This window comes from Notamacropus eugenii, chromosome 1 (genome assembly GCF_028372415.1).
Source record: "Notamacropus eugenii isolate mMacEug1 chromosome 1, mMacEug1.pri_v2, whole genome shotgun sequence".
Lineage (NCBI taxonomy): Eukaryota > Metazoa > Chordata > Mammalia > Diprotodontia > Macropodidae > Notamacropus > Notamacropus eugenii.
Window position 1 is genome coordinate 130,314,454 of NC_092872.1, and position 12,987 is coordinate 130,327,440.

Genomic DNA, 12,987 nt, shown 5'->3' on the forward strand with positions numbered 1-12,987 from the left:
CATGTATACAAATATGTCATTTGGTTAGAATTTTTGTGGGTAAAGTTAAACATCTATATTGAACCATTCACTCTTCTCTTTGATAGCTTTTTATTTGTGAATATATGCTTATTATTGAACCTTGAGGGGAAAAGACAATAATATTACGTAGTAGTTTCTAGCACAGTGCTATGCACAGAAGGTATTTAACAAAAATTTATTAAATGAATGAATGCACTGTCCATTTGGAACTTTATGACATCTCCTTGAAATGCAGAGGGTATTAGAATTTAGTAGACTAAAAAGGTTTCCTTTTCTGAAAAATGTGAGCATTACGAGGGCAGATATGATATCAGAAATAAAGACATGTTTACTGATTTCCTAAGCAAGGGGAAAAATGAGAACTGGTTAAGAGACGTCTGATTTACCAAGTGGAAAGCAAGACCTTGTCTTCTTTGACCACCTGACCCAACATACAATAACCTTTACTGTGTGATGGAAGATGGTGCAGCTCCCATCATTTTGTTAATGTTGCTGTTTGAAACTTACTGCTTGACTCATGCACAGAAGGAACATTTCATTTCCTTCAGATGCCACTGAATCATGCTCTTGCCATCCAATGAGAATACAGGGATGCAGCCCCAGAAAGGATCAAAACTGAATGTCAAAACTCAAAATTTGCCTGGTACATATGCTTAAGAGATACATTGTCCCTCACACAGAGTGTGAGGGAAGTAGCTGGTGAGAGCTCAGAAAGAGGAAGCACACCATTCCAGGCTCTCATCAACTCCACCCCCTCATATGCACACACATTCTGTGTTGAGTAATAATTCTCTCCATCGGTTAAGAGAATCTGATAGAAATGTTACAGGTTTGAACCCCAGGTTACAAGAAGGATAAAAGAAACATGAGATGTGGAAATTGCAAGAATAATAACATATGCAAAAATTGTTCTGTTGAAAATCACCGCTTGATATTAAAAGAAATTGATAGGAAAATGGGAATTAAATTTACCAATTTAAATTTCTTAGAAGAAACAACATTGACTTCTTCTGGGGATTCAGAAAAGCCCAGACAGTCTTGATTGACACCTTTAAAGTAACTGTGGTGTCTCTACAGAGAAAAGCTTCACCTTTTTTTTTCAGAGTTGGTGAACATGTTATGAATGAGAAAGCAATGTTAACACTGTTGTAAAACCAGGTCTGGTAAATCATTGAGATTATGGGGTCAGCTGACCATATCAAAGTTATCCAAACACTTTATTTTATATATGATCTGATCTCATATAGTTCCCCTGAGCAATTAGCACACTTCTATAAAAATGTTAATCGCCTTGAGTGAACCCTAAGGTCCTCTTCTTGTAATGAGTTTTATGATATATACTGGACAGACTTTATCATTATGACATATATATGTTAAATCAATACTAGGAATTCATTTCAGATCCATATCTTCCCACAGCTGAGTGGTAAATGGTAATGTGCTAGTGCGTCTTGACCACTCATTTAGATGAGATTACAATTACTCTAAATCTGTTTTAATGTTCTTTTTTTTTCCAGCCTCCCAAATTGGTACCAGTCCAGCCACCTCAGAAATTACCTATGGATTATGATTTTTTTATTTACAATGGTGTAATAGATCCAGATGCTCCAGACTTTGTAGCCTTCAAGGAACATTTTTGTTTGTCTTGGGGAAATATCTTTTCTCTCTTGGAACACATTGAGAAGTTTCTCAGGGACTATGCAATACCTGAAGTCAAGGTAAAAGGGAGAAATCTGGTAGCACTTCTTCCTGACTTTGAACTGAAGGTGAGGCCTACTAAATTTGACCTCCTCTCAGCCTTAGAGAATCCAGCCTATATCCTCAAGTTAGTTGACCATCCAGGCCAGAGGTACAAAGGGCAAGGAGGAGTCGAGGAAGCTGTTACCAAGATCCAAGCCACATGGCGATGCCATCAGGCCAGAAAAGCCTACTCTACTTTTCGGAGGCAGAAGTGGGCTGCAGGCGTGATTGCCCTCAACTGGCTTTTGGTCGGTCACAAGGCTCGAACGAAAAGGATCCTGAAGGAAAGATGTGCAAAACACCTGGAGAATTTCCGCCTTCGAGCCCAGGTGCACAAGGCTGCCAGCTGTTATGGCAGACTTCCTTTTCTAAACATCTCTTGCTTAAGCGATTGCAATAAGTTTCTCTTCCTTTCACCTTCCTCTTCCCCTTATTTTAACCATCCATTTGTTCAAGCATCATATTTTAGTCCTCATCAGCAATCTAATGCTTTTGCAGCTACAAAATCTGTTGCAACTTTTCTACAGAAAAAGTCTGTTCACTTTGTCCAGGGATAGGTCTGTCAGAAAATCAATGTTTTTAACTGCATTACCTTTTCTCTCTATATATACCTTCTGGCACTTTAATTTGCTAGGAAAAAAAAAATCCCTCTCTTGTCTACAATGCTGTCACCACTTTGTCAGAAAGTATTTAAGTTTGCAGACAGCCTTTTAATTAGTGCTCACAATTTCATTTATGTTTGCTTTCTCTTTTTTTTCATTCATATTCTGTTAATTAAGTGAGCTGCCTCTAATCTTCCCCTGCCAGTAGCATCATGTAGCCACCTAATTAAATTAATTGGGGAAGATGTTTTAAGTATGTAATTAAATCAATTAATATAATTTATGCCTGGCTTAACTGTACAGTGGAAAAAACAGCTGAAGTTTGACTAGATGAATCCACTACAGCTTCCTGTCACTGATCAATGCTCTTCTTGATTTTTAGCATCTGGCAGCCAACTGGAATCGCATCAGGACCTCCAGGAGGACTATTATCCATATCCCATCATTAGGTATAACACTTTTGCCTGCAAATCTATCAGCAACCTCTATTACCCACCACATTATGGCTCCTTGATTGAGTTCAAGGAAGGCCCCTTGTTTTATTCAAATTGGTCTCGGCAGGAAAATGTTCTCGACATGATGAGAGTAATAACACAGGGCCCTCGCTTGAAACGGCGTTTAATTTGGGGATTAAGCAAATAAAGTCATTATGTGGGGGCTGCTATTCAGTGGAGAGGTGATTTGCTGTAATTCGCTTTCATCTGTATGAAATGAACTAAAAAGTTGTATTTTTTCCCCCCTGAAATAACAGATAATGTTTTCGATCTTCTTTAATGATAGAAGAACATGGGCCTGTGCGTGTGGCTGCTGTTCCGCCAATAAGCCAGGATATTGCTTGTACACTGTTTTTAATCAAATGTGCAGTCAAAATGATAAGCTACATTCTCTGAAATTATTTAGTTCTAATTACGAGCAGATGGGATGCTTTATTTGCACCTAGGGCGCCTGAGCAAAAGGAAATGCTGTGTGAACAAGAATAATTAAGAAGTTGAATAGTGTTTTTTGCGCTTAAATAATCTGCAGTTTCATGTTAATTAGCACTAATGTAATTATTTAATTACATTTATGAATTGGGGAACTTAAAAGCTGTTGCCTGCAACACAGGGGTAAAATAGGTGTACCAAAATGACCGAATATGCTTTCTGGGAATTTCGGAATCACGCTGACAATTCTTCTAAAACATGAGCTGCTGCCAAAATGTTTGGGATTTGATTTATTTTTTTTACACTTGCTTAGCACATTAATTTTCCTTGGTGAGTTCAGATTTCAGAAACTGACTTGGTCGGGTTTTGAAGTAGCAATATTGCAAAAAAAAAAAAAAAAATTGAGTTTCCAAATTACCCCTTATTGTGTCTTGGGGCTTTATGAAGAGATTAATTTATTAGGCAAGCTATGATGGCAGAACTCAAGCCTGACTTTTTAAAATAGCTATACTGTTAAAAAAAAAGTATATATACATATACATATACATATATATAGGGCTTTCAAATGATTTATAAGTGAGAAACAAAAAAAGGGGGGGAGGTTAGCATAAAAAATTTGAAAAGTAAATATTAATATTAAATGTCCACTGCAAAATATAATTAAGGTACACCTTATAGTTAAGTGCAGAGTTTTAATATTAGCAATAGCTCAGTGTCCCCATACTCTATACGAATCCATAATCTCATGTTAGTTAAAGCACTGTCTCCTGGTGTCTATAAAGGAGCTGCTGTTCAGCGGAGAGACGCTCTGCTGTAATGTGTCTTGATCTGTATGAAAATCAAAGACTTATCTGAGTCCCACAGATCCTCCTATAATCTGTGACTTTTTAATCTGTCGCTAAAGTCTGAAATGACTCCCTTCTGAAGCTACAGACATAAGATGGGTTAGTAAAATATGACAGACGTGAATGTCAGCCAGGTTTCCCTCAGGTCTCTGTTTTGGTGGGCCTGCGTTTGCACACCAAATTAGTTCACACAGAAATTGCCCTCGTAATTGATTGCTTCCAGAGTGGCTCATTGCAGGCACAATTAACTGACGTGAGCCCTTAGAATAAGGTGCAAATGTCTTTTGTGCTTCTGCAACTAATTGCAGTTCTGGAAACCCTCAAAATTTGGCAAACAAGGACTTGACCTGGCATCATGGTGGAGATTTTTTGTCATTGTTATCTTCGTTATATTTAAAGCTAGAAACAGAAAGGACCTCTTTTCCCACTTCCTAAGAGTTCAAAAACAGAGAAAATAAAATATAAGAACATACTTCAGAATCTGATGTTCCCCACCTTGAGCTAGATATCCTTGGTTGGCTCTGCAGCACGACATGGCAGCAAAGAAATGAGCTCTTAGAGGTTCCTAGCTACTCTGACCTCCCCGCAAGTCTGCAAGAAAGCCAAAACTTGGTGGACAATGGTCGGTGATCTAATCTGGCTTCTCCTGGAATTTTAAAAGGAAAGATATCTTGAAATTTGAAATGTGTTCACTTAATATTTTGGATCCAGTTTTAAAACCAATTTTCTCCTAGATAACATATTTCTCATTTAAATAAATGTTCTAGGTCTACTCTATTACAGTCATTTTGGTCAGTGGAAAGCATAAAATCCATTTTAAAGGAAAAGCTGCTAATTACAGATTTATCTAAGAGATCAAAACAAGCTCTGTTTTTTTTTCTTAATTGCGCATTTTTAAAAGCCTAATTACATATTTTCACTCAGAGCCTAAACTGGCCTTTGATCAAATAATCCTCATTCAATAACCTTTGATTTAGGTTTCATAATTGAGCACACTAAATTATATTAAATAACATGGCAATCATGATCCTATACTTTTAGGATTATTCAGTGCTTTTTTTTTAACCTTAAGCACAATTTCCCTCTGGGAACAGCCTGAATGGATTTCAGCCGTGCACAACAGGACTCCTTTTGTTCGGTGCCCAAGGGACTTACCTGCTCAATTCAAGAGAATGGAAGTGGGAGTCAAGTGGCCAAACCTCTCAAACACATTGCTACATCGCAAAAAAAAAAAAAATTGGACCTCAATACAATGTTTTTGTTTCCAAGGTGGAGACCATTAAGATCAGATTCTATTCTCTGCTCTCACCCCTACTTCCCCCATAAAGGGAAAGTTCAAGAAGGCATTTACTGAGTCTCGTCCTTCTCTCTCTCTGCTTTTTGACTTATGAAAAATTTGACGATCATCTTCTAGAGTTGTGCCCACTAATAATTGCCCCGGCAGTTGGCTAACTGGTGCTGCAGTGGCTCATTTGAACCTTCAAAATGAAAGGAAAGTAACTGATCCTTGTAGACTCTGTTGCAGTTGCTAGCAATTGCCCGCCCAGATATAATCACAAGCACAAAAATGGTACCAGATCTTAGAAAAGAGGGCCACACTTTCATGATATCTCTACAGTTTATTTTATTGATTTTAATAAATTGTATTGATGTTCTTTGGGTTTTATATCATCAGAGTTTTCCCCAGGATCTTCCTCTAATTCCAGGAGCCATTCCATATAATCAATAAAACTTTTTAAAGACCAGAAAAGAGGGGAAAAAATCAGCACAGTTGATCACTACATTGAGAACCTGTACAATATATAACACCTGTGGGCTCCCCACCTCCACAGAGGGATGGGCTAGGAGTGTCTTCTTATATCTCTTCATTTGAATTAAGCATGATCTTTATAATTTTGCAAACATCCTCTTTTGATTGTTTTGCATGTGGTTATTCTCCCCATTGACATTGATCTGGTCATTGTATATCATGTTTTCTTGGCTCTGCTGACTTCACTTTGCATCAGTTCATGTAGTTGTTTTCATGTTTCTCTGTCGTCGTACCGTGTATTGTGTCTTTTAGTGCAGGCATATTCTATTCTATTGATATACCACAGTTTGCTTAGTCATTTCCCAGTCACTGGTTGTTTCCAATCGTTTGCCATCACAAAAAGTGCTGCTATAAATACTTCAGCATATAATAGGGACTTTCTTATTAATGGTTCCTGCAGTTTATTTTAAATTAAGAAATTTCTTTGGTTTGTTAGTGCACCTATGATCATTAATAATACTAATGAAATGAACAGTGACATCTCTACAAAGTAGAATTGATTTGCCTGTTAAAGTATTTCAAGCAACGTCCTTTTTTTTTCATTCTTATTGGGTTAGGAGGTAGTTGGGGCGCTGATGCCTGTTAGGTTAAATAAACTGACCTTAAAATCCTCTGAAGAGATGAAAGAATGGCTCTTTTCAAATGTTACAGGAAGATCTCCTAATTTAACATTATAGGTATTTCATGATTTTCCCATAGTGATCAGTATAAAGTAACCCGCTGTGGTTTACAGATTACACTGGATTCTATTTTAAGTAGTCAGGTAAGCAAGACTGCCACAGGGGATTGAGTGCTCTAGTTGGAAAACAAGAGATCTCTAGAATAAACAGTCATGGTGTCATCACCTTAACTAAGTCTTTCCATTTCTAGTATGCTTGGCCTGGTTCCTCCCACATCTCCCTTTAACCTCTTTGTTCCTTTATTTGGATTCAGCCTTCATGCAGCATTTAAACTGTGGCATTCTTTAATGTATCAGCATTAAAGGAGATGTGCCAATTATATGGCTCTAATGTTGTTACTAGGTACGTTAGGCAGCTATCAGCCAATTAAACCTCCAATTATTTGTCTCCCCTCTCCATTCACCTCACCCTTTAAGATCTGATTTGGTTTAGGGCAGTAGAAATTGGGGGGGGGGGTGGAATTTTACTTTGCACCTCTCAATAGAGTTGCAATTTTAGCACCAATTGAAAACAATGGTTAAAAGGGATATAAGGGTGGCAACTGCTCTGGAGGACTTCAGGTCTTAGAATACTATATTCCAAAGAGCAGAGGAACTGGGTTTATGACCTAGGGTAACTTACCCAGCAAAATTTAATATAATCCTGAATGGGAAAAAAATGGATATTTAATTAACTGGAAGACTTTCAGGTTTTTTGTGACCAAAACCCCAGAATTTAAGGGAAATTTTGACATTATAACACCCAGGAGAAATGTAAGGTAAACATTAAAGACCAATTATAAGGGACTCAATAAGGTCAGATTGTTTACTTCATTTATGTGAGAATACTAGCGGCACTCTTATGATCGTCATCATTGTTGGGGTAGTTTGAAAGAAAGGCTTGGACTGAGCTGAGTATCATGGTGTGATTCTAAAAAAATAAAACTGTGTAGGGAAAGATGAAAAGGAGTAATTATCTTATACAAATGAGGCATAAAAGGAAAAATGGATACAGAAGAAGCTGGGGGGGGAAGGGCAGGTAGTGTTGGAACCTTACTCTCATCAGGAATGGGTTAAAGAGGGAAATATATATTTATGTACATATATATGTGTGTGTATGTATATAGTATATATACTATGTGTATAGCATATGTATGTATCTGTGTATATATGTATGTCTTCTAAATTTGGAAGGAAATAAGAGAGCAAGGGGATAGGGTTGGGGGAGAGGATAAGGGAGGGATTTTAGAGGGACGGGTAGGTTAAAAAATAGGAGAGCAAGATAGAAGTAAAGCAGAGGAGTGAGGAGGGAGAAGGTAAATAGGGTGAAAAGGATAGTGAGGAAAAATAGGAAGGAGGAAAATACACAAGTAGTTGTAACTTAGAATGTGAATGGAATGAATTTGCCCATAAAACGGAAATGGATAGCACATTAAAAATTTAAATTCAACAATATGTTGCTTTCAGGAGACATTATAAAAATGAGAAGATACACACAAAGATAAAATAAAGGGCAGGAGTAGAATTTATTATGTAAAGAAAGCAGGGATAGTAATCATGCTCTCAAAGTTAAAGTTAAAATAGATTTAGTCAACAGTGAAAAATGGAGAAACTATACTGTGTCAGCAATATTATTCAGTATTGTTTTAGACTATTGACTTGAGCACACACCTACCAAAGCAGATAGGAGAACTATATGAACATAAACATAAAACACTTTTCACACAAATAAATTCAGATCTAAATAATTGGAGTAGTATTTATTGTTCATGGGTAGGTAAAGCCAATATAATTTTTAAAATGACAATTTTACAGAAATATTCTATTTATTCAATGTCATCCCAATTAAATTACTAAAAAAATATTTTACTGAGTTAGGAAAAAAATAGCATAGTTCATTTGGAAGAGCAAAAGATCAGGAACTTCAAAGAAACCAGGAAGAAAGATGTAAAGGAAGTAGATTCAACAGTATGAGACCTTAAATTATAGTATAAGGGAAAGCACTGTTGACATGTAAAAGGGATAAATTTCATTTATTTTGAGTTAAAATTTTCTTGTATAAATAAAACCCATATAGCCAAGAATAGAAGGAATGCAGAAAATTGAGGGGAAACTTTCAGAGACAATCTCTCAGGCTGTGATCAGGTTGGAATAAATATTGCTGTGGTCCAGGAAATGATGAGCTGGTTGATTTAGAAAAACATGAAAAGCCTTGGACCTATGAAGGAAAGTGCTATTCACTTTCAAGGAAACAGATGACAGGTGGAAATAAGTATAACACAGTTTTACATATATGTGTGTGAGTGTATATGTTTATAGTTATCTATGTATATGTATATATACTCACATTTAACTGTAGTTTTCTTTGGGAGGAGGGGAGGGAGGGGAAAAAATAAAATAGAACATGCACAGCAGAAAACAAAAGAAAACCAACAAAGAGGAAAAGAAAAGCTGGGCAGGTTTGAAAACTGTGTGGTATTAAATAAGTTTTTGGAAATGGAAATTTATTGTTTTATACTGAATCCTCTCTTATGGTCTGCTGTGTATGTGGCAAGTTTTTTTCTTTTCTCATTTTATGTTTAAGGTTAAAAGAAAAGAAAAAAAAATCCAGGGTAGCTAGGTGGTACAGTAGATAAAGCGCTAGCCCTGGAGTCAGGAGGACCTGAGTTCAAATATGACCTCAGACACTTGATACTTACTAGCTGCGTGACTTTGGGCAAGTCACTTAACCTCCATTACCTCATCCCCTAAAAATTTTTTTTTAATTTACAAAAAAAGAGGGGGAGGGGATATAAGGTATACAGCTCCCTCCCTTTTTTTTTCTTCCACTTGCCCCAGGAAATTAAACATCAAGTGCATGTAAATACAGGTAATATCCCTTTAGTTTTTCCTCTTTTGTTCCTATGAAAATGAAGGATGATCCATGTTCATTTGACCTTGGACTTGGGAGAGGGGAACTTTAAAATTCTCATTTTTTACTCTGGTATTTGGACCACTTACGCTGGCAAGGGGGATCCCAGTATCCACGATTTACTAATCATGCCAAGTATTTTGCCTTAAGCAGATTTCTATCCGCTCATAAGCAGAGACTGGGTTTGTGCTAAGATCTCTCTGGCAGCAAAACTTCACCAAATGTATCGAAGTCTTTGGGGGTCAAAATAAAAGTCTATTTGAACTACTAAACCTTTCCCTGGCTCAAATGCATTTCCTTTTTGTTAATTATTCATTCGTTTAGGCAAATGCTAAGGATTTTAGATAAGATTTTACTGCTTCTTTGCATACTTTGCCTGGTTTTTGCTGATGATTATTAAACTTATAACAGAAACTTTTAAAAACTCTTTTATAAAAATAGTGTTGATCCATCCCCTTGTGCACCGTATAGGTCACAGTTGGCATTATAGGCTTGAAGTAGTTAATATGCTTGTCTTCTTGGACCACTGTTGTCCATTTTTGACACACTTTGGAATAGTGGACATAGGAGAGATTAGACATTAGGAAACCTGGGTTCTGGTTCTACTTACTGTGATTCTTTGGCGTGTGAGATTTGCATAGATCAATTAGTATTTCTGGAGCTCAGTTTCCTTATCAGTAAGATGAGGGAATCATACCAAATGATCCTCTTCAAAGGTACTTTTCAATGATGATATTCTTACCTAATTCATGGGCTGTTTCTGAGAGAAGAATAATGTTAGGATGTGCTACTAAGATGAATATTTAGTTTACTAAAGTCATTATAACTCTGTTATCTCTTGTTTAATCTTTATGTAATTTCTGGGCAGTTCTATGCTGGACATAATGCAGACAGACCTACAAACAAATAGCCTCCACTTTGTAGAAGTCCAGTCTAGGGGACAGACTTCACACTTAGTGTTATTATTGTAGGTAGGTGCTATTATTATCCTCATTTTGTAGATCGAGGACATCATATTAAAGCTAACACATACAATTATTATCTCATTTGATCCTCACAAACACTCTGGGAAGTACAGGCTATTATTATCCCCATTTTACTGTTGAGGAAACTGAGTCAAAGAGAGGTTAAATGACTTGCCCAGGGTCACGCAGCCAGTAAGTATCTGAGGCTGAACTTGAACTCAAATGTTCCTGACTCTTTATCTGTTGCACCACCTAGCTACCCCTTTTACTTAACTAAAATACCAGCATCTACTCACCGACCTCCCCACACAACTGAAAATAATTAACTGCCCCTCCCTCAGATCCTGCCTAGGGGGCAAAGGCCATTGTCTCCTGGAGATGGATCTGTTCTCTGCCAGTGAGGCTGCATCATCATTGCCACGCTATCTGCTGTCTCCCCAACTGCTCATCCCAGATTTAGAAATTCCAAGTTACACTTCTGAGGACAACAAGAAGGAGAGGAAAAAGAGAAGGAGAAGGAAGAAAGAAGAAGAAGACAGGAGTCCAGAAGTCAAAAATGAAATAGACAGGCAGGCAAGCAAGGAGCCAGAGGGATATTACAAGAGGAGGAGGTGAGGTCCTTCAAAACCCCCAACCAGGTGGTCAACAGCCAAAGAAGGTAGGTGTAGGAGGAGAATCCACCAATGCTAATGACAAGGAAGCCTGATCATTCTCCTGTTCTAGGCCTCTCTGTAGAATGACAGTATTGTGTAACAGAAAGTACAGGGGAGTGTACTGATGAGTCAGGACAAGTAACCAATCAATCAAAGAGCATTTGATTAGCACATTCTGTCTGCTGGCATTTGTGTTCTTAGAAAGGCAGCCAACATATGATTCATGAGTTTGGTTTTTTGTTTTAATTGTTGTTCAGTTAATTAAGTTGGGACTCTCCATTTGGGGTTTTCTTGGCATTGATACTGGAGTGATATCCTATCTCCTTCTCCAGTTCATTTTACAGATGAGGATACTGAGGCAATGAGGGTAAGTGATTTTTCCAGGGTCACACAGCAAGTATCTGGCATGGGTTTGTTATATTGCAGGCACAATACTGCCTATTTCCTTAAACAATTATCATGGTTAACATGCAATTTATTGGAAAAGTCAGCCACAGACTACATAATCCAGACTTATTCAGCCATAAGATACACACTTGGCAATAGTGATCTGCCATCTTACATTTACGTTTAAATATCTTTTTAATGAGAACTCTTTTAAAACTTTTTTCTTTTTAAAAAACTGTACATAGCATTTATCCCCATTACATGTAAAGGCAATTTTCAACATTCATTTTTCAATAAGATTTTGAGTTCCAATTTTTCCTCCCTCCCTTCTCCCCAACAGGACAGATAGCAGGCAATTTGATTTCATCTTTATTTTTCAAAGAAATTGCACTTGGAGAATGCTTTCAGACACCTTCCAAGACATTCTTGGTTCTTTCAGCATCTCCTTCTCCCCTTCTCCATCATCCACACAGTCTTGCCTCATCTGAAGTCATAATATCTAGAACTGTAAGGAACCCCAAAAGTCATTTAGTTTAGCTTCCTCATTCTAGATAAGAAACTGAAGACCAAGGGGAGGTGAAGTGATTTGCTCCAGGGTACGTTGCAGTAAGTGTAAAGGTAGGATTGAACCCAGGCCTTTTGGCCCCAGAGTTGGTGTTCATTTTATTGTGCCATGTTCTAAACATCTTTTTGAACACTGATAAGCTGGAGAGTATCCAGAATAGACAAGATCAATCAGGATAGCAAGAGGCCTTGATTTCATGACAAAGGAGGACAGGTTTGAACAACAGGGCATGTTTAGCTTGGAGAAAAGAAGACTTGGGGGCCATGATGGCTGTCTCCAAGTTTCTCAAGGACTTTCTTGTGGAAGAGGGATCAGACTCGTTCTTCTTTAACCCAGAAGCCTGAACCAGGAACTGCAGGCAGAAACTGAAGAAAGCAAAATGTGGGAATCATGTCAGGAAAAACTTTTTACCAGTTAGAGCTGTCTGAAAGTGGAAGGGGCTCCCCTGAAGGGTGGTGGGTTCATCTTCCTTTGAAGTAGTCGAACAGATGTTGGTTGGCCACTTTGGGCATGTGGCAACTGGAGCTTCTTTGGTGTGTTGGTTGGACTGGCTGGCCTCAGAGACCCATTCCAAATCTCAGATTTGGATTCTGTGAAATTTAGCCTGGAGTAGTTATATTACTGCAATCCATACCAATCTGGTGATAGAATTTGGAGCTCCTTAATACAGTTTTCTATTTAACATATGCCTTTCCAATTTTACATGTCATGCCTATTTCCACATTATTTGAGAAGTAAAAATTTTTCACAAACCTTTTAGTCTGTTCTCTTACTCCCTGCTGCCATTTTCTCTTCCTTAGTTTGTAGGCGTAGTAGCAAACACTAAAAACAACAAATTATAAATTCACTTAATTTCAAAATTCTCTCGTGCTTAAAAACTGATATCAATGCAAGAAGTCAGTGATCA

At 37.5% G+C, this 12,987-nt stretch overlaps 1 protein-coding gene across 6 annotated transcripts in view; it reads left to right on the forward strand.

The window, feature by feature from the left end:
• The window catches only part of IQCH (IQ motif containing H), a 305,076-nt gene that overhangs the window by 147,413 nt on the left and 144,676 nt on the right, over positions 1 to 12,987 (forward strand). For all 6 annotated transcript variants that reach the window (XM_072614735.1, XM_072614742.1, XM_072614763.1 and 3 more), the window contains 2 exons: positions 1,539 to 2,090; positions 2,746 to 2,812. In XM_072614735.1, coding sequence (XP_072470836.1) covers positions 1,539 to 2,090; positions 2,746 to 2,812 — 619 coding nt within the window. The remainder of the gene's footprint in view (positions 1 to 1,538; positions 2,091 to 2,745; positions 2,813 to 12,987) is intronic.